This window comes from Heloderma suspectum, chromosome 2 (assembly GCF_057233095.1).
Source record: "Heloderma suspectum isolate Gila_16-S chromosome 2, 16-S_ref, whole genome shotgun sequence".
NCBI lineage: Eukaryota > Metazoa > Chordata > Lepidosauria > Squamata > Helodermatidae > Heloderma > Heloderma suspectum.
Window position 1 is genome coordinate 93,116,081 of NC_139459.1, and position 21,147 is coordinate 93,137,227.

Consider the following 21,147-nt stretch of genomic DNA (forward strand, 5'->3'; position numbering starts at 1 on the left):
GTTTCCAAGGGCATTAATCCATACTCTGCTCCATTAGACACTATACTTAGCTTCTTGCATATGCTGTTTGAGAGAGGATTTAAACCACCGTTAATCAGAGTGTACTTGGCAGCTATTACAGCTTTTCATTTACCTGTTAAGGGGTTTTCAGCGTTTACACACCCTGTTGTTTTTTGTGGGGTCTTAGGAATCTCATGCCTCCAGTTAAGAATTTTGTTACACAGTAGAGTTATCGGTTGTGCTAAAACGTTAACCTCCAAACTGTTTGAGCCTTTAGCCAGAGTGGATTTGAGACCGCTTTCTTGGAAAGTGGCATTTTTATTTGCCATTACCATGGCACAGAGGTCTAGTGAACTTTGTGCATTAAGGTTAGATTCTCCGAACCTCATCGTTCATAAGGATAAGGCAGTACTTCGTCCAGATCCAGCTTTTTTTTACCTAAGGTTGTATCTGGTTTTCATATGAACCAGGTTATTATTTTACCCACTTTCTTTCCTTCACCATCGTCTTAGTTGGAGTCCACTCTTCCTGCCTTAGATGTGCGTGGAGCATTTGCATTCTATAAGGCAAGAACCGAGACATTTCGAAAATCACAAAGACTCTTCATCTGTTATGAGGGACCGAAGAAGGATCTTCAACTATCTTCACAATATCTCATGGCTTGGATCGTATACGCCATCAGTCTAGCAGACAAGCTAGCTGGATTAACCATAGATGGTCCTGTTAGAGCACATTCAACTAGATGTGTATCAACATCGATGGCATTTGGATGTCTGTATCGGTATCTGCAGAGCTGCAACGTGGTCGAGACTATCAACATTCATCTCTCACTAACTGCTCGATGTGCATGCTAGAGAGGACTGTAACTTCAGTAGAGCAGTTCTGTCTTCCGTCCTTCAGTAGGACCTACCCACCTCTGGTAAGTCAGCTTGTTAATCACCCATATGTGTGATGCACAGAGACCACGAAGAAGAAATGCAGGTTGCTTACCTGTAACTGTAGTTCTTCGAGTGGTCATCTGTCTGTGCATTCACACAATCCACCCACCGTCCCCGCTTTGGTGTCGATGCCATTACTGTTGTTGATGCCAGAGTGAACAATACTCCTTCGTATGAGGTCAGTTAGTTGGTCTCAAGGAACTGAGGAGACAGGCGGGAACCCGATGGGACATGCGAAGTGGATGGTGGGGGAGGGTTGCTGCCAAAAATGTTTTCGTCAGCTATAGACGTTTCCCGAATGAGGCTCCGCACAGGTGCAGAGCCCATATGTGTGAATGCACAGATGACCACTTGAAGAACTACAGTTGCAAGTAAGCAACCTTCATTTGTTGATAGTGAGGCTTTGTTTGAATAATGCTAGAACTCTCAAAACCACAGTGAATGAGAGAAAGTACCTGGTATTAGACTTACTATATCTATATGTTCTTCTATCAGAAACCTAATAAAATAGTGATAAAGAGATAGTTATCCATGGATATAAAACTGACAGAAAGGAGAGTTTATCACACCGGCTAGTATTGCTGTAGATCTCACAGAGGAGTTGAATGCAACAGACTGGAAACTTTAAGGGGAACAAATTTAGTCATAGAATCAGTGTGGGTTTAAGGCCAGAAAAGAATACAGAACTGGAGGCATGCTTCCACCCCCTAACCAAAGCGCAAACGTTGATACTGAGCAAGAGAAAGTGAGAAATCCCAGAGGCAGCCAAAAGAGAATATATTGAAATAATGGATGACTTTAGTTATCCTCACACTGACCGGGTAAATGTACATTGAGATCATGGCAAAGAGATTATTTCTGTGTAAAATAAATTATTCTGCCTTAGAATAGGAGGTAGAATCACTTCTGGAGGATGCCAAGCAGAGTCATGGTGGGCGGCATGGAGTGGACCTGGTATTCACATGGGGTTTTAGTTCAAACTTTTAAGTTTTCAGTTCATCAGTGTCCCATTTCTCCTCATCTGTGCAGAATGGATTCCATCACTGTAAACTAACAACATAAGTTAATGAAAAGTTATGTTGGTTTCTTCCTTTGTGTTTACCCGTTGTGGCCTTTTCTCCCCATTCGCAGGCAGCCTTTCCAGTAAATACATGACTCAGGGAAAAGCTTCACAGAAGAGACCCCATCAAGATTCATGAGAGACTGAAGCAGTCTTTTAAGTTGCAATACAGGCCATCCATTTCCTTAAGAAATGTTTATTTTCTTTATAGCTTCGGGTTCACTAAACAGCAGCACAGTCTTCAACATAAGTTCAAAGAAAACACATTTTATTTTAATTAAATTGCTAAAGATGAAAAAGCAATGGATTTTAATATTTGTTCATACCATGAATCCCTGCTCTTAATAGATTTGAGCATTTTAATAGAAAACCATGATGTTTGTATTTACTAGGTAAAACATGTAGATCAGGGAAGTCCCTAACCCAAACCACTTGTAAGAGTTCTACATTCAACCTGAATGTTTGAGTGCACTTAAATGGTGTGCAAGCCAAATATAGTGTCTCCTTCAAAATATTATTTTTGAAGGATAAAAGGGTATTTATTAATGATGAACATTTACTGATTCCTTGTGTTAAAGTGTTTGAAATTTTTCTGGCCTGCTACTGCCGTATTTGCAAATATTTTAATCTGCGGGGAGCTAAAACATGGACGTTAAGTAAACTTTTATGTAAAATCTCTGTGAAAAAGCAGTGCCATTGAATAGAGTTCTTCCTTCTGTTATTTTATGATAAGTGATATACTGCTGTGCTTGTGTACAGAGAGACTGAAAAGCTGGTTAGTTCTGTTTACTGCTGCTATGATTCTTTCCCATTGTCTACAACACAGAAAAAGAAAGCAGAATTCTACTAAGGAAACAAGGGGTATATACAAGGGGGAATGCACTTCGTCTTTATTGAAAAGTGAAGAAAATCCATGTGCTAGTCAAGGATTTAATTTTATATTGTCATCGAGGCTTAATGTCAGGATTTTCTGGAGATGGTGCAATATATCATTTCCAGGAAAAGCATACAGCAAAAAATTAAGCCACTGTTATTTATGACCTTGAAATAAAACAGCCAAGTGAAAACTTTAAATTTCTACATTCTTCTTTGTATTCCATGAATATCCCATGACAGGGCATATTTTCACAGAATCACAGAATCACAGAACAGAAGGGTTGGAAGGGGCCTATAGACCATCGAGTCCAACCCCCTGCTCAGTGCAGGAACCCAAGTCAAAGCATCCCTGACAGATGGCTGTCCAGTTTCATCTTGAATGCCTCCAGTGTGGGAGAGCCCACTACCTCCCTAGGTAATTAGTTCCACTGTTGTATTGCCCTAACAATCACAACGTTTTTCCTGATGTTCAGCTAGAATTTGGATTCTTGTAACTTGAGCCCATTATTCCGTGTCCTGCACTCTGGGATGATGGAGAAGAAATCTTGGCCTTCCTCTCTGTGACAACCTTTCAAGTACTTGAAGAGCGCTATCATATCTCCCCTCAGTCTTCTCAAGGCTAAACATGCCCAGTTCTTTCAGACTGTCCTCATAAGGCAGTCCCCTGATCATCTTCGTTGCCCTCCTCTGAACCCTCTCCAGTTTGTCTGCATCCTTCTTAAAGTGTGGTGCCCAGAACTGGACACAGTACTCCAGACGAGGCCTAACCAGTGCTGAGTAGAGGGGAACTAGTACTTCATGTGATTTGGAAGCTATACTTCTATTAATGCAGCCCAAAATAGCGTTTGTCTTTTTTGCAGCCACATCACATTGTTGGCTCATATTCAGCTTGTGATCGACAACAATTCCAAGATCCTTCTCGCTTGTAGTATTGTTGAGCCAAGTATCCCCTGACTTGTAACTGTGCATTTGGTTTCTTTTCCCTAGATGGAGAACTTGGCATTTATCCCTGTTAAATTTCATTATGTTGTTTTCTGCCCAGCGCTCCAGCCTATCAAGATCACTTTGAATTTTGTTTCTGTCTCCTAGGGTATTAGCTATCCCACCCAATTTTGTGTCATCTGCAGATTTGATCTGCATTCCCTGCACCTCCTCCTGCAAGTCATTAATAAAAATGTTGAAGAGCACTGGGCCCAGGACTGAACCCTGTGGTACCCCACTCGTTATGTCTCCCCAGTTTGAGAAGATCCCATTGATAAGCACTCTTTGAGTCTGATTCTGTAGCCAACTGTGGATCCACCTGATAGTTGTTTCATCTAGCCCACTTTTATCTATGTATGTAATGGCATTCCAGCCTAAGTTAACGTATTTTCAGAGTTGGCTTGGATTTTCAAAGGGTTTTGTTAGATGATCAGCTTCAATGAAAACCCTCTTTCTGATCCATAGAAAATCTTCAAATATAAATCAATATGCAGCAGAATGCAGTAAGTGCATATCCCATTTAAAGTAATGCTGTATGGGCAGGCAATTCCCGCATTTGGCTGTGTATCTAATTTTATGTGTGCAGAATCCCACTTCAGCTTGTGAATCTCCTCTGGTTTGGGGTGCTTATATGTAATTTCAAATATGTAAGCCACTTTGGTCATAGAAATATCTAGCAGCTAGAGTGGGCAACTTGTGGCCCTGCAGATATTTTGGCCTACAAGTCCCATCAGCCCTTGCCTTCCTAGCCAAAGGTTATGGTGGGAGTTATAGGCCAAAATATCTGGAGTGCCACGAGCTGCCCACCCCTGCAGCTTAGTAGAGATATAACAATGACTCTGTGTTTTATGAAGTGTTTTATAATTGCATATATGCCCATTATGTTTAATTCTTCTTAGTAAATTGCTTCTTAGTAAAGCTCTGTTCATTAATTTAACAAGACTCGTACCCTGGCCAGGCCTTTGACAAATGCCCTCAAGTCCTTTACAAAACAAATCCATATTTAAACAATGATAAAAACTTTGCTTAGATTAGCTGTTTTAATTTATTATCTCAAAGGTAAAAATGATAAATTGATGTCAGTTTGTCTGCTGAATACTGGATTCTTAAGGACAATCCAGTCCTTAAGCATATGGAAGCAAAGCAGAAGTAAATGCAAGTGGTTTGCTTAATTTTGGTGGTACTAACTGGAATATTATCTTCAGTAGACTTGGTTTTCTAAGAGACTTTACTACAAGAATAGCTACAGAATAAAAGACATACAAGCAAACAAACAACCTCACTTCACCCAAATCAAGAATGCCATGATGGAATTCACACCACCAGCATTACTGAATTATTGTGTTGGTTCATAGGTATCTCCATGTTTTGGCAATTTATAAATGAGCCTCCATCCCAATTTTCTCCTTCCAGTACCGTTTTTAATCAGGTTCAGCTTTTGCACAAACTAGTTTTGCTGCTACATGGTGACTGGCAAAGTGCTCTGCCCATGATCAGTTTGCACATCCTTTTTGAGAGGCTGCACAAACCAGTTGGACAGTTCAGATGTATAAACAAACTGCCTTCCCCCGAGAGCAGCAACTGAAAGAAGCATATGAGGATGGGGTGGGGCAGCGGGCATCAGGTGAGCCTGAGCCTAATTCACAGTGCATTGTTTTTTTACAAGAGACCTCCCAGCTACTGAGAACTTATTTGACGGTAACTTTGAATGAGATGCCAATTTATTTCAGGTCCTTTTGTAGTCCAACACATCTGGAGGGCAATCCTCTCCATAGAATCATAGAATAGTAGGGTTGGAAGGGGCCTACAAGGCCATCGAGTCCAACCCCCTGCTCAATGCAGGAATCCAAGTCAGAGCATCCCTGACAAATGGCTGTCCAGCCTCGTCTTAAAGGCCTCCAGTGTGGGAGAGCCCACCACCTCCCCAGGTAATTGGTTCCATTGCCGTATTGCTCTGACACTCAGGAAGTTTTTCCTGATGTTCAGCCGGAATCTGGCTTCCTGTAACTTGAGCCCATTATTCCGTGTCCTGCACTCTGGGATGATCAAGAAGAGATCCTGGCCTTCTTCTCTGTGACAACCTTTCAAGTACTTGAAGAGTGCTATCATATCTCCCCTCAGTCTTCTCTTCTCAAGGCTAAACATGCCCAGTTCTTTCAGTCTCTCTTCATAGGGCTTTGTTTCCAGTCCCCTGATCATCTTTGTTGCCCTCCTTTGAACCCTCTCCAGCTTGTCTGCATCCTTCTTAAAGTGTGGTGCCCAGAACTGGACACAATAGTCCAGATGAGGCCTAACCAGTGCTGAGTAGAGGGGAACTAGTACTTCCCGGGATTTGGAAGCGATGCTTCTATTAATGCAGCCCAAAATAGCATTTGCCTTTTTTGCAGCCACATCACATTGTTGGCTCATATTCAGCTTGTGATCGACGACAATTCCAAGATCCTTCTCGCTCGTAGTGTGGTTGAGCCACGTATCCCCCATCTTGTAACTGTGCATTTGGTTTCTTTTTCCTAGGTGCAGAACTTGGCATTTGTCCCTATTAAATGCCATTCTGTTGTTTTCTGCCCAGCACTCCAGTCTATACAGATCACTTTGAATTTTGTTTCTGTCTTCCAAAGTATTAGCTATCCCTCCCAATTTTGTGTCATCTGCAAATTTGATCAGCATTCCCTGCATCTCCTCCTCCAAGTCATTAATAAAAATGTTGAAGAGCACTGGGCCCAGGACTGAGCCCTGCGGTACCCCACTCGTTACCTCTCCCCAGCTTGAGAAGGTCCCATTGATAAGCACTCTTTGAGTCCGATTCTGTAGCCAACTGTGGATCCACATGATCGTTGTTTCATCTAGCCCACTTCGAGCAAGTTTGCTCATCAGGATATCATGGGGCACTTTGTCGAAAGCTTTGCTGAAGTCGAGGTATATGATGTCTACAGCATTCCCACGGTCTACAAGGGAGGTGACTTGATCAAAAAATGAGATCAGATTTGTCTGGCAGGACTTGTTTTTGACAAATCCATGTTGGCTTCGAGTAATCACGGCATTGATGTCAAGGTGCTTCCAGATGGATTGCTTTATGATCTGCTCCAGAATTTTCCCAGGGATTGATGTCAGACTGACTGGTCTGTAGTTCCCAGGTTCCTCCTTTTTACCCTTTTTGAAGATAGGGACAACGTTAGCCCTCCTCCAGTCATCTGGCACTTCCCCGGTCCTCCATGATTTCTCAAAGAGAATAGACAGCGGTTCTGAGAGTTCTTCTGCCAGTTCCTTTATGACTCTAGGATGCAGTTCATCTGGCCCTGGAGATTTGCACTCATTCAAAGTAATGAGGTGTTCCTTGACCATATGCCTGTCGATCTCAAGCTGCAATCCTGCCCCTTCAGCCTGTACTTCGCCTTTGCCAGGGGGGTCATAGACCCTCTTTTGGGAGAAGACTGAGCCAAAGTAGGAATTGAGCACCTCTGCCTTTTCTTTGTCATCTGTTATCATTTTGCCATCCTTATTTAATAGCTGAACAACCATTTCTTTCCTCTGCCTTTCCCATGTTTATTCTAAAGTTAATACCACTGACTTAAGTGGGATTTACTCACAAGTGAAGGGCTAATTGGATAGCAAGCCTTACAGTGCAATCCTATATCTATCCAGAAGGAAGTCCCATTAAGTTCAGTGCTGCTTCCAGGTAGAGGATTGCAACCCTTGGGTTGTATCCAATGTTAGTCCTACTTGGAACAGATCCATTGAAATGAATGGGACATCCAACTGGATAAAACCCTTCGTATCAGTTTGAGCCAGTTTTCTGCAACCTGGCCCCCTCCGGACGTGTTGGACTACACTCCCAGCCTCCCGTAGCCAGCATAGCTGGCTGTGGGATACCGGGAGTTGTAGTCCAACACATCCGGAGGGGACCAGGTCGACAGGAAATACGATAACGAATTAAAACGGGGTTTATACTAATACTAGATAGTTCTATATATCATCCGACCCTGACAGGAGCCGGTTAAGTGTAATTTGCTCTACGTAATGCTGCCTCGGGGCGACTGGCGGCTCCTGGAGAAGAGGGCGCCCTCAGCGCCCAGTCAAGCCGGAACCGAATCCTTCCCGGCGCCCCTCAGCACTTTCTCCCCCGCGGATTGGCTGGTCGTGCTGAAAAGGGGCGGGAGACCGAAACGCATCTGTCACGGCTGAGGCCAAGCTGAATTCCTATTGGCGCACTAAATGCCCAATAGGAGTGAACAGTCCTCGAGCACCCGCCCCACCCCCGGTGACGTAAATAGCGCGCCGGGACGTCGCGTTTTGCCTCCCTTCGTTCGCCGTGTCCATGGACAACATCAGAGGACGGGGCTGAGGGGGCCGGGGGAGAGCCGGAGACATGGCCTCTTCGATGGTCAGGGCCACCGTCCGGGCCGTGAGCAAGAGGAAGATTCAAGCTACCAGAGCTGCCCTTACGTTGGTCAGTGTTATATTTGGGGGAGGCGCGACTAGGCACGCGCCTTCCCCTCTTCCACGGCGCGGGGTGGGGGTGGGGCTTCTGGGCGCTCTACCGGTTGGTAAACAAGCGTGTTGCGCAGGCGCACTGGTGGCGCGTTCTTGTAGACGACGTTCAGTGGGGCTGCTGGGAGGAGAGGTAGCCTCGGAGCCCCCGGCGCGAACTGGTGACGCCTCGGTCATTTTTCTGGGTGCCACCTTTTTTTTCTTTCTATTTGCCCTGGTAGTGACCCTATACTTACAGCAGGCAGGAATTCTCCTGGGGAAGCGTTTTATGGCTTTTTAGGCTCTGCAGTGCTACTCCCGCAACTATTAATCGAGTTCAGTTCAGATGTATTATTTAGTCACGTAATACAGCCATTCAGCCATAGCTGTTAAACAGGGATTGTGGAAGTTGGGGGATTCTGGGAGTTGTAGTCCATTATATTTCGAGGGCACCAAGTTGAGGAAGGCTGGACTGGTCTTGCCAGTCACCAAAAAGAAAGGGTGGGGGCAACCCTGTTTTCCATGAAGTGCTTGCAGGGCTGTTGCAGGTTATGTCGTATAGCTTTTCTGTTGTCCTGTTGCTTTCTAAGCTTTTGTTTAATGTAACTTAGGCATTTTCTTTGGCAAGTCGTCATGTCTCAGCTAAGGTGACTAGATGTAAAGGATCATAGGGCTTCTGAGAAAAGCTCTACCTTATGAAAGTCTCTTATGTGAAATAAATTCGTCCTGGGTGAAACCAAGTATCAGTAACCTAGACATCTTGGGGTTTGGCCCTGCAGAAGTCCTCATATTCTGGCCTGCATGTTCAATGAATCCATGGAGGAGAGCAGGATTGCACCTGTGGGCCCCTCCCCTGACCTACATATGTCTGCTGCCCTTGACCCTCCTCTGACTTCCATATGTTGGGCAGAATGTGAGAAAGGGCCTTATACACAATCAGATATACATGGGGGTCTATACCGACTTGTAACTGAGGATGCTGATGCGACAAGGTTTCCTGATCTTGAGTACTGTCTCTATGCCAGGGGCGCAAAACCTCAGGCCTGGGGGCCAGTCTGCCCTTCCAGGTTTCCCAGTCTGCCCCTCCACAGTTCCCTGGAAGGCCCCACCCTCTTTCCCCCAGTCACCAATCATTTGGTGGTTTCCAGGCTTTGGGGCAGTTTTGGGGGGCCCCTCCAATTAAAAAGGTTCAATGCCTCTCCTAAGACTTAATTACTGGTGGTAAGAGCTTTAAGCTAAAATATTCTGGTATTTTTGGTATTTTGACTCTGCCCCCTTTGCCCCCACCCGCCACTGGAATGTGGCCCCTGATAGCGTCTTTGAAATGGGGCATGGCCCCAGACTGCACCCCTGCTCTACTTGAATATAGCCTGTTCAGTGATGTGGCTTTTCCAAGGAAAAAAAAAATAATTGAAAAGATTCCCAATGCTGTAAATGAATTAGGATGTGATTTAACATGTTTAACATATTTAGTAAACAAAATTTTTAAACTACACTATATTAACTTTATGTGCTGTATAAATAGTTTTTCTAATAGCCAAACATTTTTGCACTGAAATATTTAACTAGAAAAAAATCAATAAAACACTCTGGTTTAAACACTGTATTCAAGAATACAAAGCTTTAATTGGGAACTGTTTTTACTAGAATACTTGTAAACATTTTGTTGTTGTTCAGTCGTTCAGTCGTGTCCGACTCTTCGTGACCCCATGGACCATAGCATGCCAGGCCTTCCTGTCCTGCGCTCTCTCTCGGAGTGTGCTCAAGTTCATATTCATTGCATCGGTGATGCTATCTAGCCATCTCATCCTCTGTCGTCCCCTTCTCCTTTTGCCTTCAGTCTTTCCCAGCATCACGGTCTTTTTCCAGAGAGTTTTCTCTTTGCATTAAGTGGCCAAAATATTGGAGCTTCATCTTCAGCATCTGTCCTTCCAATGAGCACTCAGGGTTGATTTCCTTTAGGATTGACTGATTTGACGTCCTTGCAGTCCAGGGGACTCGTAAGAGTCTTCTCCAGCACCACAGTTCGAAAGCATCAATTCTTTGGCGCTCAGCCTTCCTTATAGTCCAGCTCTCACAGCCATACATTACTACTGGGAAAACCATAGCTTTGATTAGATGGACCTTTGTCGGCAAGGTGATGTCTCTGCTTCTTACTATGCTGTCTAGGTTTGCCATAGCTTTCCTCCCAAGGAGCAAGCGTCTTTTAATTTCATGGCTACAGTCACCATCTCTGGTGATCTTGGAGCCCAAGAAAGTAAAATCTGTCACTGCTTCCATTTCTTCCCCTTCTATATGCCAGGAAGTGATGGGGACAGATGCCATGATCTTCGTTTTTTTAATGTTGAGTTTCAAACCAGCTTTTGCACTCTCCACGTTCACCCTTAACAAGATTAAGACATTATAATGCCATAACATGTACTTCCTTTACATTTTAAGAAAAAAGATATGCACTGAAAACAGTTAACGTTAATTTTAGCATGCCTAAAGGGCTGTGCCCCAGATATATAGTTATTTTCCAGGTATAAACCCTTGTTGCATATCCTGTGCCTGTGTTAAATCACTGGATGGATGGGAAGTGGGATCATGCCCACTGCTCCCTCCCCCTCCTTCCTGTTCAGTGGAAGGTGAGAACAGGTTCTACATGTGTATGTGCAATTGGAACCCTGGTTGCACCAGGATTCCCAGTCATGCTTAATGACCCTGTTGTACATAATGACCTACAGGTCATTATGTTAATCTTAATGACCTAGAGGTTGTACATGTAGAGGGGACTAGAGAATTACAAACTGGCATCTCCACAGCAGGTTAAACATGAACCAGGAGAGGAACTACAGGAATGCCGGGAAGCCCAGTGCAGGAGTTCCTGGAGACACTTCAGGCTCCTCACTCAGGATGGGAGAACATACATATACCTGAGGAGCCCACACCATGGGATGATGCTAAGGTTTTTCTGGCCTCCTTCTAGCAAGTTGCATCAGCATGCTGGTGGCCTCAGGACCAGTGGGGGTGCCCTTCCTCCTGCCTGCCCTTAGCGGAGAGGCTGAGCAGGCCTTCAGCAGCCTCAGTATCCAAGACAGGGGAGACTATGGGAAAGTGAAGGCAGCCATCTTCCAAAGGGAGGCCAACACCAGAGGGAGGCAGCGTCAGCTCTTCATACAGTTCTGCTGTCAGGAAACAGAGGGACCAAGAGGCATCTATAGCCAGCTTCAGGAGCTTTGCTGTCAGTGGCTGAAAGTGGAGACACACACCAAGGAACAGATCCTGGAGGTGCTGATCCTGGAGCAGTTCCTGACTGCCCTGCCCCAGGAAATGCAGAGCTGGGTCAGAATGTGGCCCAGACACCTGTGCCCAGGCCGTGTTCCTGGCTGAAGACTTCCTGGTAAAGCAGAAAGAAGCCATGAGGCTAGAAGAGCAGTTTCTGGTGCCACAGCCTTTGGCAGTAGTATAGTCTTTTAAGGAAGGCCAGGTTCAGCTACCAGATTCCTGGAAAAGGCAACAACTCTACAAGGAGGAGCAAGATGAAGAAGAGAGGTCATTGGGAGAGCAGCAGGTCCTTGAGATCAAGGAAGACAATCTTCAGCAGGAGAGCCTAGGGCAAGTGGAATCAAAAGATTCATTGCCAAGGGGAAGCAATGTTTCCCAGAATTATGAAACAGGAATAAACTGTGGGAATTGGCCGGGAGCAGTTAGATAGCCTAGAGAAGAGGATGGATAAGCCTTCCCAGTGTGAAAGGTAAATTTGATTGGCAGATTACCAGAGCATGCCAAAAGCTCCACCTCTCTGGAAGTTGGAGCTCAGACCTTGGAGTGCATGAGAGATCCAAACCAAGAAAGAAAGCATATAAATGCTCAGAGTGTGGGAAAGCTTTTGGTCAGAAGGGAGCTTTTAAGAATGAGAGAGACCATACTGGCGAGAAGCCATACAGGTGCTCAAAGTGTGGGAAAAGCTTCAGTGAGAAGGGAAACCTTATGATATATGAGAGAATCCACACTGGAGTGAGACCATTTATGTGCGTGGAATGTGGGAAAAGCTTTAGTCAGAAGGGAAACCTTGCCAAACATGAGAAAATGCACTCTAGAGAAACTGTATAACCATTTTCTTTGGAAAATAAGGATGTATAAGAAACTACTGAGTTATGGCTTTGAAATGGAGCGAGTAAAGAACTGTGATCAGACTGGTCACAAGATCTTGGTCATTCTGTATATTTTTATATCTGATATAAGGGAATAAAATAATAGCAAATGTCTGTTGCTGAAATTGTTTAGTGCTATACTTCCATGTAGGTTACATTAGGATGATGTTTTGGCCTAAAAGTTGGCTGAGAAATATTTCAAATAAAAAATGAAATGCAGCTTACTTGGTCCTCTGAAAGCATAAAGCTGAAAGGCCAAGCCAGCAGTCACACATCCCACTCTCTCTGCATACTTTGATAGAATATATAGACAGAACTTGAGAAGGGAGCTATAGTAATCTGAAAACAGTTAATTACAACTTTATAAAGTTACCCAGTTCGATGGGTGTTGTGGCCATTCATTAAGTTACTAATTTCATGAAACAATGTATTTTTTTAATGGAAGAGAATTGTGTGGTAAAACAGTGACAGAATCTTCTCCCCTACCCATACTGAGCCTATTCTCATATTCTGCCCAGCACAAAGTGTGTGGGGGGTGAGGCCAGCTGATGCAATTACTTATTTGTTATAGCCACTTAGCCATCTTTCCACAAGCTCACGGCAGCATGTACACACACACAAGCAATCTTCCCTTCCACTTTTGGATAGAATGCACGGCCTACACAGCATGAGAAGAGGGTACTGCTTGCATTGCCTTCTCATCTGTTTTAATGTTAACTGTGATTAGAAGAGTATGAATGCCACATCCATGATTAGTGAGAATGGGCTGTTTATGATGCTAACCAAAGTATAGTTGTTCTTTTGAAATTGATAACGAAAAACAAAGTCAGCATTCTCTCTCTCGCTCCATCATTTGCCAGACTGTGGGACCACTGATTACTATCAACTTAAAGGTACAAGCTTATGAAACAGATTTAGGGGTATATTTATGGCATAAGAATCGCTGTGCATGACATTTCAAAAGCACCAAAAACAGTAGTTGCGGGTTTTAAAATTATCTGAGGCAGCATATGCACTTACTGGGAATAAATTCCATTGAAAACAGGCCCAGTGTCGGGGGTTAGCATAAGCAGGCAGCTGCCAAGGTCCCAGAGGCTTGGAAGGGCCCCTACCAACATCCTCACCCACCAAGGTGGCCCCACATCACCCCATTTTAAAATATATATTTTTTAAATTACATTTTGAGTAGCAGTGATTGGAACCAATCAGATGCTGCTTTGGTGGGTGGAAGGATCAGTGGGTAGGCGAGGGGCTGCAGTGGGCAGGTGGATGGGTCAGTTGACAGGTGAGCGGCTGTGGCAGGCAAGCAGCTGGGGAGTTTCGGTGGCAGCAAGAGGTGGGCTTCACCAGCAGGCGCCTTTGGCAACACTGTGCTGAGGGACCAGTGGAATCGTGCTGGCCCTGACTGAAAACCATGAGGCTTGCTTCCAAGTATTCATGTATAGACTTGCATGGTGAAATGCTTAATTTTATTATGGCTTTCTTCAAACTGAACAATAAAAGGATAATTTCTCAGGGATTTTAAAATATAAAAATGGATTGTTTGAAAATTAAATGGAAATCCCTTGTAGTAAATAATGTTGTGTTGTAAAAGACGCTATTATTTTAATATTAGCTTTAGCAAAATGATTACCCTGTAGCAACTTGGCAATTCTCTCTATAACTTTTAAGTCCACTGCTAAACTGAGGGATGAGAGAATCATGACTTTGCTGACCTACTCCCCCCCCCACCACACTTCTGTCCTTCCATCTGCTCCCATATTGGGCAGGGAAATTGGGTAAGATTCCAGGGTAAGCATGGGAGACTGGGTAGATAAAAGGATCAGGGGAAAAGTGAATGGGAGATGCTACAGGCGCCTCATTTCCAAATTCAGCTGTAGATCTAAGACACATGGAGAATTCGAGGTTGTGACATGGTAACCTATAGCAAAATTTCTGATGGAGTCTAAAGTTTGAACTTCCAGAAAATGATTATTCCTGTTGTGTTTGCAATTTAATACAGGCATCTTTTGCTTTTTTAGTACAAGAGGGGTACAACATTGTAAAGTGATCTTTATATGACAATATCTACTACTTTTGGTGTATGCACACTGGAATTAACACAAGCTGATAAAGATTTATGTTACTTGACACCCAACAGCAAAAATATCTCATTGCAATTTTGTATCTTCACTATATACAAACATATTATGCCAGCCTTCCCCAACCTAGTGCCCTCTAGATGTTTTGGACCACAACTCCCAGCACTCCTGACCTTTGGTCATGTTAGCTGGGGCTGATGGGAATTGAAGTCCAAAACATCTGAAGAGTAACAGGTTGGGAAAGACTGGATAATGCGGTTTATTTCCTTTTTACACTTTTCTGAAGTTAAATGGGAACCTGTCAATAGTTTCTACTTCCACTGGGTATTCCTTTATAGCTATGCTACAGTGTTTGTGAAAACTAGAAGTCCATGTTTCTAAAAATCTATGTGTGAAAGTCACCTGAAATCATGATCTTTGGCAACATCACTAGTTCTGACCAATACCTTCAATTATGTGCATGTCGCCAAAGTTCATGATTACTTGGTTTGGAATACCAATTTGTCTAGCTCCTAATTGCTTATCTTCAGTACAAAGCAAACTCAATTTCCCCAAAATATTTTACTTGAACTTGGATTAAAATCTGAGCTGATGTGCCTTGCGCATTGCACTGGCACTATCCTAGGTCCATGGAGCCCTGTGATATGTAGTCTCCAAGGCACTTGAGGTTCATACCAATGACATGGGCACCCTGGGAAAGCTATATTTCCCATGCCCTTGGGGCCTCCAAAGTTACCATGCACCTTTCAGGGGGCTAGAGAGGGAGAATTGAGACCTCCACTGCTGTCGCTACTACAGCTGCCGTCAAGCCAGGTAAATGGAAAAGGAGGGAGGCAGTGGGCAGGCTGGGCTTGTGCAAGGTAGGGACTGAAGGACGGCATTTGATACCATTTGGATTGTGGCAATTGAATTTTGGAATTGGACTGCGGGGAGCTGACATTCTGCTTGTTGTTGGTTTTTTAATAGCTCTGTTTGCTGAGCCCAATTCTAAATTAAGCCAAGAGCAGTCCACCTATCACTAGTTAGAACCTAATCCTAAAATCTCAAGAAATCAAATCATTTGCTTGGGCTATTCATTTGTGAATTGTTAGTCTAAGACATTGATTGTGAGATATGAGAATTTGCACTGAAAGTAGATTCTGAAGGCCATGAAAGTAAAATTGGATTTGGTCGATCATAACAGGATGCAACTGATTTTTCATCTAATGCAAATCTATTAATGAAAATATCTTTCAGACCCCATCTGCTGTGAATAAAATAAAACAACTGCTTAAAGACAGACCTGACCATGTAAGTAGAGCTGGAGGATCTACCTGACGTTCCTTACCTGTTTAATAGTAGCTCGCAATATACTGTTGATATAGCACTGGTGGCTATCATGTGAAGTATATATGATGTATAGTAATTTTGATAATTCATAAATAGAGTGAAAACATGCAGATGTGAACTTTATATCTGAAACTTGCAAAAATGCTAATTTGGCAACTGCATGTTTAACAATGGAGGAAGGTAAAAGGGCTGTCGGTGGGACTGTTTTTCTCCTCTGTAATTCCAAGCTGTGTTTTGCAAAATATAATGAAATTTGTTGAGCTCTTTGGTATCGTAAACATTTCTGGAGTAGCAAGTTATTCATTCATTCTTCGCAAACTATTCCCATTAGGGTGGGATTTAATACCATCATTCTGCTGGGAGGGGGCAGGATTTCCTCTCTGCCCCGTGCACCCTCAAAACCTGCTCCAGGGGGCTGGGAAACTGTGGAACAGATTTTCGGGCTGCATGGGAAAGGTCACTCACATGACATTGGATTTAAGCCTTGGCATTACACACATTCTTTCCTGGCTATTTTAAGAGTGTATATACATAGCATAGGTGCGTGTGGCAGAGTTTTCTGGACCTTATCCCATTTATAGAGGCTTTTTGATTTCTGTTTATAGTTCTAAGTACTCATGGCCCCAATCCTGCAAATGTTAGTTATGTCTAGTCCCATTGAAACAAATGGGACTCCCATCATGCCGAACTTGTGCAGCTGGCTCCAGTTGGCTTACAGCTCAATCCTGTACATGTCTACTGAGAAGAGAGCAATGGGCTCATTCTCCCCATTAAGAGTGGAATCCTATACATAGGTAAATGTGTGTAGGATTCCAGCCTTAATTAATTTTCTCTGGATACATTTCTTTTGAGACATACAATTTTAAGGTATTGTTTGGCTGTAGCTTTTTAAATGCCCAGGCTTGCAGTGTTAATATTGTGTGGTTTTTTAAAAAAAACTTTTGATATTCACTCTAGCAATGTTGCGATCATGATAGCGAATTTGTACTAAAAGGAAGAACTCTTCTGATGATGGTAAAAGTGTTTGAAAACTATTTCTGGTTCTATGGTATTTTTAGCTTAATACAAAAATATTCCTTAGTATTAACATTTATTTTTCAGGTAGGAGTTAAAGTTGGTGTCCGTACAAGAGGTTGTAATGGACTTTCCTACACACTAGAATATACAAAATCAAAAGGGGACTCTGATGAAGAAGTAGTACAGGATGGTAAGTTTGTTTGGACAAATGTTGTTGTTAGTTTTTAATTACAACCATATTCAATTATAGTTATGCAAGCTTTGCACTACACTCGTAGGAGTCTATAAAGTTGGATGTAATCCTAATCCACTGCATTGATAAATGGACTCCTTCAAATATACATGTTCTCTTGCTATAAAATTAAATGTTCTGTAACTGGTCATTAAAGGCCCAATAATTGAATGTGCTTGGTTATGAGTAAGTCCCACATATTTGAGCAGCCCATTTGAGTGACCTTCTTTAGGCTTATAATTTGGACACTGGAAAAAAATCCATCGGAATTAAATTTATCAAGACATCTTACTGAGACTGAACAGATAAATCAGCAATAGAAGACTGCTGGTCAGTAACTAGACAGTGCACCTTGCTGAATAAAGCATCTTGTTTGCAGTGAGAGCAGGACATACATACAATGGTTCTACAAAGTGAAGTTAAGAGTCTGAGGCAAGCTAAGTCAGATAAGAACATTTTATTGTATTTGACTAATAGCCATCACAAACAACGTAACTTAAGACTTCATGCAATAACAGAATGTAAACAGAAATCAAGTTAATGAATCATCTGCACAGTCCACTGCAATAGCATTCAGAGTGATTGCACAAATATGTTTTGCCACCTTCACAAACAGCGGTTTTGTGTGTAACATAAGGGTCGCACTCTGACAGTAACCAGCAAATCTTCACATAGATACTTCTACCCTGTGTGCCAAAAATCTGTCCCAGGAACCTCTCCCTGACATGTTGATATAGATGACAGTACAGTAAATAATGTGAGCTGTCCTCTCCCATACCACACATACAGAATCATAGGTTTCTTTGAAGGCAAGCTAAGTCTGTAGAAAATCGCTTTCCTAAACTGTAACTTAGCCAGGCTTGAGATGCTTATTGCTTGCCTCTGGATGAAATATTCAAACTGTGTTGATGCATCATGCTTGCTAGTACAAGGCTTAATCAGTTCTTAATCTCACTTAGATGTTTTGCATAAAGCAAATAGATCCAGAGTTTACAAAATCTTTGAAATCTCATGATATTTTTTCCCTTCCTTTTATCAAGGTGTTAGAGTGTTTATTGAAAAGAAAGCACAGCTTACACTTCTAGGAACTGAAATGGACTATATAGAAGACAAACTGTCCAGTGAATTTGTTTTCAATAATCCAAACATCAAAGGAACGTGTGGTTGTGGAGAAAGCTTTAATATCTAAAATACCAGGATGAATTCCATGATTTTTGACACCACATCTGCTTTCTAAAGTAATCACTTGGCATGTGTGTTTTTTTTAGATCTTCAGGCTTTGTAAAATATGGCTGCCTTTACTGGAAAATAAACGTACATTTTGAAAGTGTAATCTGTGTGTTAAATTCCAGCCCTTGCATATTTTCAAAGTTTGATAGAGTAGAAGTGGATTTGTCTGCAAAAGCTGACAATATTGAGATACAGTAATATTTCTCTAATTTGATTTGCAGAAAATTCCAGTTTTTTCTCTTAATGGTCTCCCCTCTGCAACATCCCACCAGTTCTTCATAATACACACCATGAAAACTGTTAAGTATAGCCATATTTCCACTTGTATATCCTGGATTAGAAGGAATTATACTACTGTATACATCCTAAAAATTAACTTCTGTGCTTTAAAGCAAAAGTAAACCTCACATAAACTAGAAAAAATTCCAGTGTTCCCCTTTTAAATATTTTTGTATGTATCTTCAAATATAAACTTGATTTCAGAGAGGCTTGTGGGCGTATATAGATTCAGGTGAGTTAATCTGCATTTCAGATAGCATATACATAAATCCTGCCCCTTCTTCTCCCCACCCCCCACCTCATCTCAGTTCTTGTAAGAGGTGTGAATGTTTTGTTCAAAAACAGAAGAGAAAATGTTCCCAAGTGCCAGAAGACATTTTAATAACCTTGAAGGGTTTTAGAAAGATAATTCCTCCTCAGGGGCCACTCATCTTTTTCCACGTATATCTTGCAAAATCTTGTCAATGCTTCCTCTGTTTCAGAGCTTCTTCTGGCACTTGAGAACATTTTCTCTTGTTTATTTGGATACAGATGGTGCCTTTCCCTCATGCTGGTTCTTTTTCTTCTTCTGTAAATGTTTTGTCACCTCTAGGAAAGCCACCAGTATTTTAAGGAACAGTCTTGCCACTATGATTTTGAGAGAGGCAATGAAGAATTCTGTTTGGGGTGTTGTTGTTTTTTAACATCCCTTGTTTTAATTAACTATGAAAGTCTCCAGAAGCTAATTCTGAATCCAGATTCTCTCTACAGGTCTATATCATTTTGAATGTTCTGGTCATGCAGCGAGAGAGACATTTTTTTTCAGAAGATGTAATTTTGTTACATAACAGCTTATGGTCTGAATTTATAAATATGTTTGTTAAAGCTCAATCTGAATAAGATCAGGACATCCTGCTTGTAAAACACTTGAGTTCTGCTAATGACTTCAAATAGGAAGGCAGGAGTAATTCCTTTTTTTAAAGATCTGTACGATTGTATTTTAACAAGATTACTTATGGTTCATATCGTGAATAAAACAATTAATCTTAAGGTTTGTTTTGCCTGATCGTACAATTAAGATAATGTTGTACATCTAAAAATGTTACTGTTTTACTTCTCATCTCTTTTAAGCTAAAGCTGTTTTCTCATCCATCTAAGGGCACAATTCTATTCATGTTTAGATAGGGGGGGAAAAACTCCTACAACTCCTAGCATCCCCCAGCCAGTCATGCTGGCTGGCAAATGCTAGGAGTTGTAGGACTTACTTCTCTCTTAACATGCATAGGATTGCGCCCTAAATGTTTCCAAAGCTCTTTATAACTATAATGTTCAATTATATCTTCTGTCAGCAGACATTCTTACTAGCCTTACTGTGTGGGAGGGAGAAATGTGTTATTAGGAGGATGCTACATGTGTTACAGTACAAGATTACTGTAAGTACCCTTATCAGTTGCCACAGTCCTTCTCATTCAGGATTCTTCATTTAAGCAAAATACTGGGGGGGAAATCTAACTGTGAAAACAGTTCAGCAATGCAGCAAACTGCCAAGTAAGCTGTAGAATTCCCTGTCTTTAAAGGAAATACTTGGATACGCTGTTTCTATAGAGTAGGTTTAAGTGCAACTAGGAAAATAATCCAAGTGAGGAAGGAGAAAAAGAGATTATTCTGTATGATGTTGGCATGTTGAATTCCCAACTACCATGAAAAAAAATCAGTTGCTTTTTGGTTGCTGAGAGTAGGTCTAAGAATGCTACAAGCATTGCTAAGCATGTTTGTAAAACCCTGCAAAATGTAATCATGCTTTTTACCCTGCAAAATGTTGGGCTATTGCAATCTAAACTTCCATATTGAGAACAACCCTAGGGTTTGCCTGCCTTTTAATGGGCAGAGGGAGGACTATGAATGTAGCTAGCACTACGTAAGAATGGTGTAGATGTACTCAATCTTTTTTTTTAATTGAGGGATGTTGTATATTCTGTGTTTTGGTATACAGGCCTTGTGAGTGAAAGTGTACATTTCCATACTATGAAAATACAAAATGTCATATTTGAGTACTTAACGCACAAATCTGAAGTAAATTTTTGTTAGTAATAGTTTATGAAAGAGTGTAACTTTATTAATCGTCTATAATGTGTGCAATACTGTAATGTAGACATGTTGTAATAAACTACCTTTTGGTAAACATGGAATACCCATTTGTAAAGGTTTCTATAGCAAATCATAAATGCGAATTTTAGAATTCCATATTGCTTTCCTAAATGTCATGTGGATTTCTAGATTGGGGGGCTTCTAGTGAATTTAAAAACATTGCAGTCTTAGTCATCCTGTTATCTACTTATAGATGAAAGGGCGTGGCGTAGTGGCGAAGAGAAAGCTACACACTGTCATGTCCTTGGTTCATACCTCACCTCTGCCATAAACTCATTAGGTCAGGGACGGGAAACCTCTGACCTCCAGGGACTGCTGGGATGGAAGGGCTAACCCTTTCCAAGTGCTGTGACCTTCCCTCCTGAAAATCCCCTTTATGCAGCATTTAGGCATT

The 21,147-nt window shown here is 42.1% G+C and overlaps 2 protein-coding genes and 1 pseudogene across 5 annotated transcripts in view; all 3 read left to right on the top strand.

The window, feature by feature from the left end:
• Positions 1–3,072, top strand: part of TUT7 (terminal uridylyl transferase 7) — a 52,188-nt gene extending 49,116 nt beyond the window's left edge. For 2 of the 3 annotated variants that reach the window (XM_084834155.1, XM_084834157.1), the window contains exon 29: positions 2,070–3,072. In XM_084834155.1, coding sequence (XP_084690281.1) covers positions 2,070–2,137 — 68 coding nt within the window. In that variant the 3' untranslated portion in view covers positions 2,138–3,072. Of the gene's footprint in view, positions 1–512; positions 920–2,069 lie in introns of all 3 variants that reach the window. The other variant, XR_014787746.1, reaches the window with a different exon arrangement.
• A 5,040-nt stretch (positions 3,073–8,112) lies between these two features.
• ISCA1 (iron-sulfur cluster assembly 1) lies at positions 8,113–20,794 on the top strand. 2 transcript variants are annotated; one of them, XM_084834160.1, is made up of 4 exons: positions 8,113–8,302; positions 15,776–15,829; positions 16,970–17,075; positions 18,158–20,794. In XM_084834160.1, the coding sequence occupies exons 1-4, from the start codon at positions 8,222–8,224 to the stop codon at positions 18,304–18,306; spliced, it is 390 nt and encodes a 129-aa protein (XP_084690286.1). In that variant the 5' UTR covers positions 8,113–8,221; the 3' UTR covers positions 18,307–20,794. The 2 variants fall into 2 exon arrangements, with proteins under 2 accessions (XP_084690286.1, XP_084690285.1); XM_084834159.1 differs by lacking the exon at positions 8,113–8,302 and adding an exon at positions 15,152–15,352.
• Positions 10,890–12,513, top strand: LOC146352494 (zinc finger and SCAN domain-containing protein 21-like; annotated as a pseudogene).
• Positions 20,795–21,147: the final 353 nt, after the last annotated feature.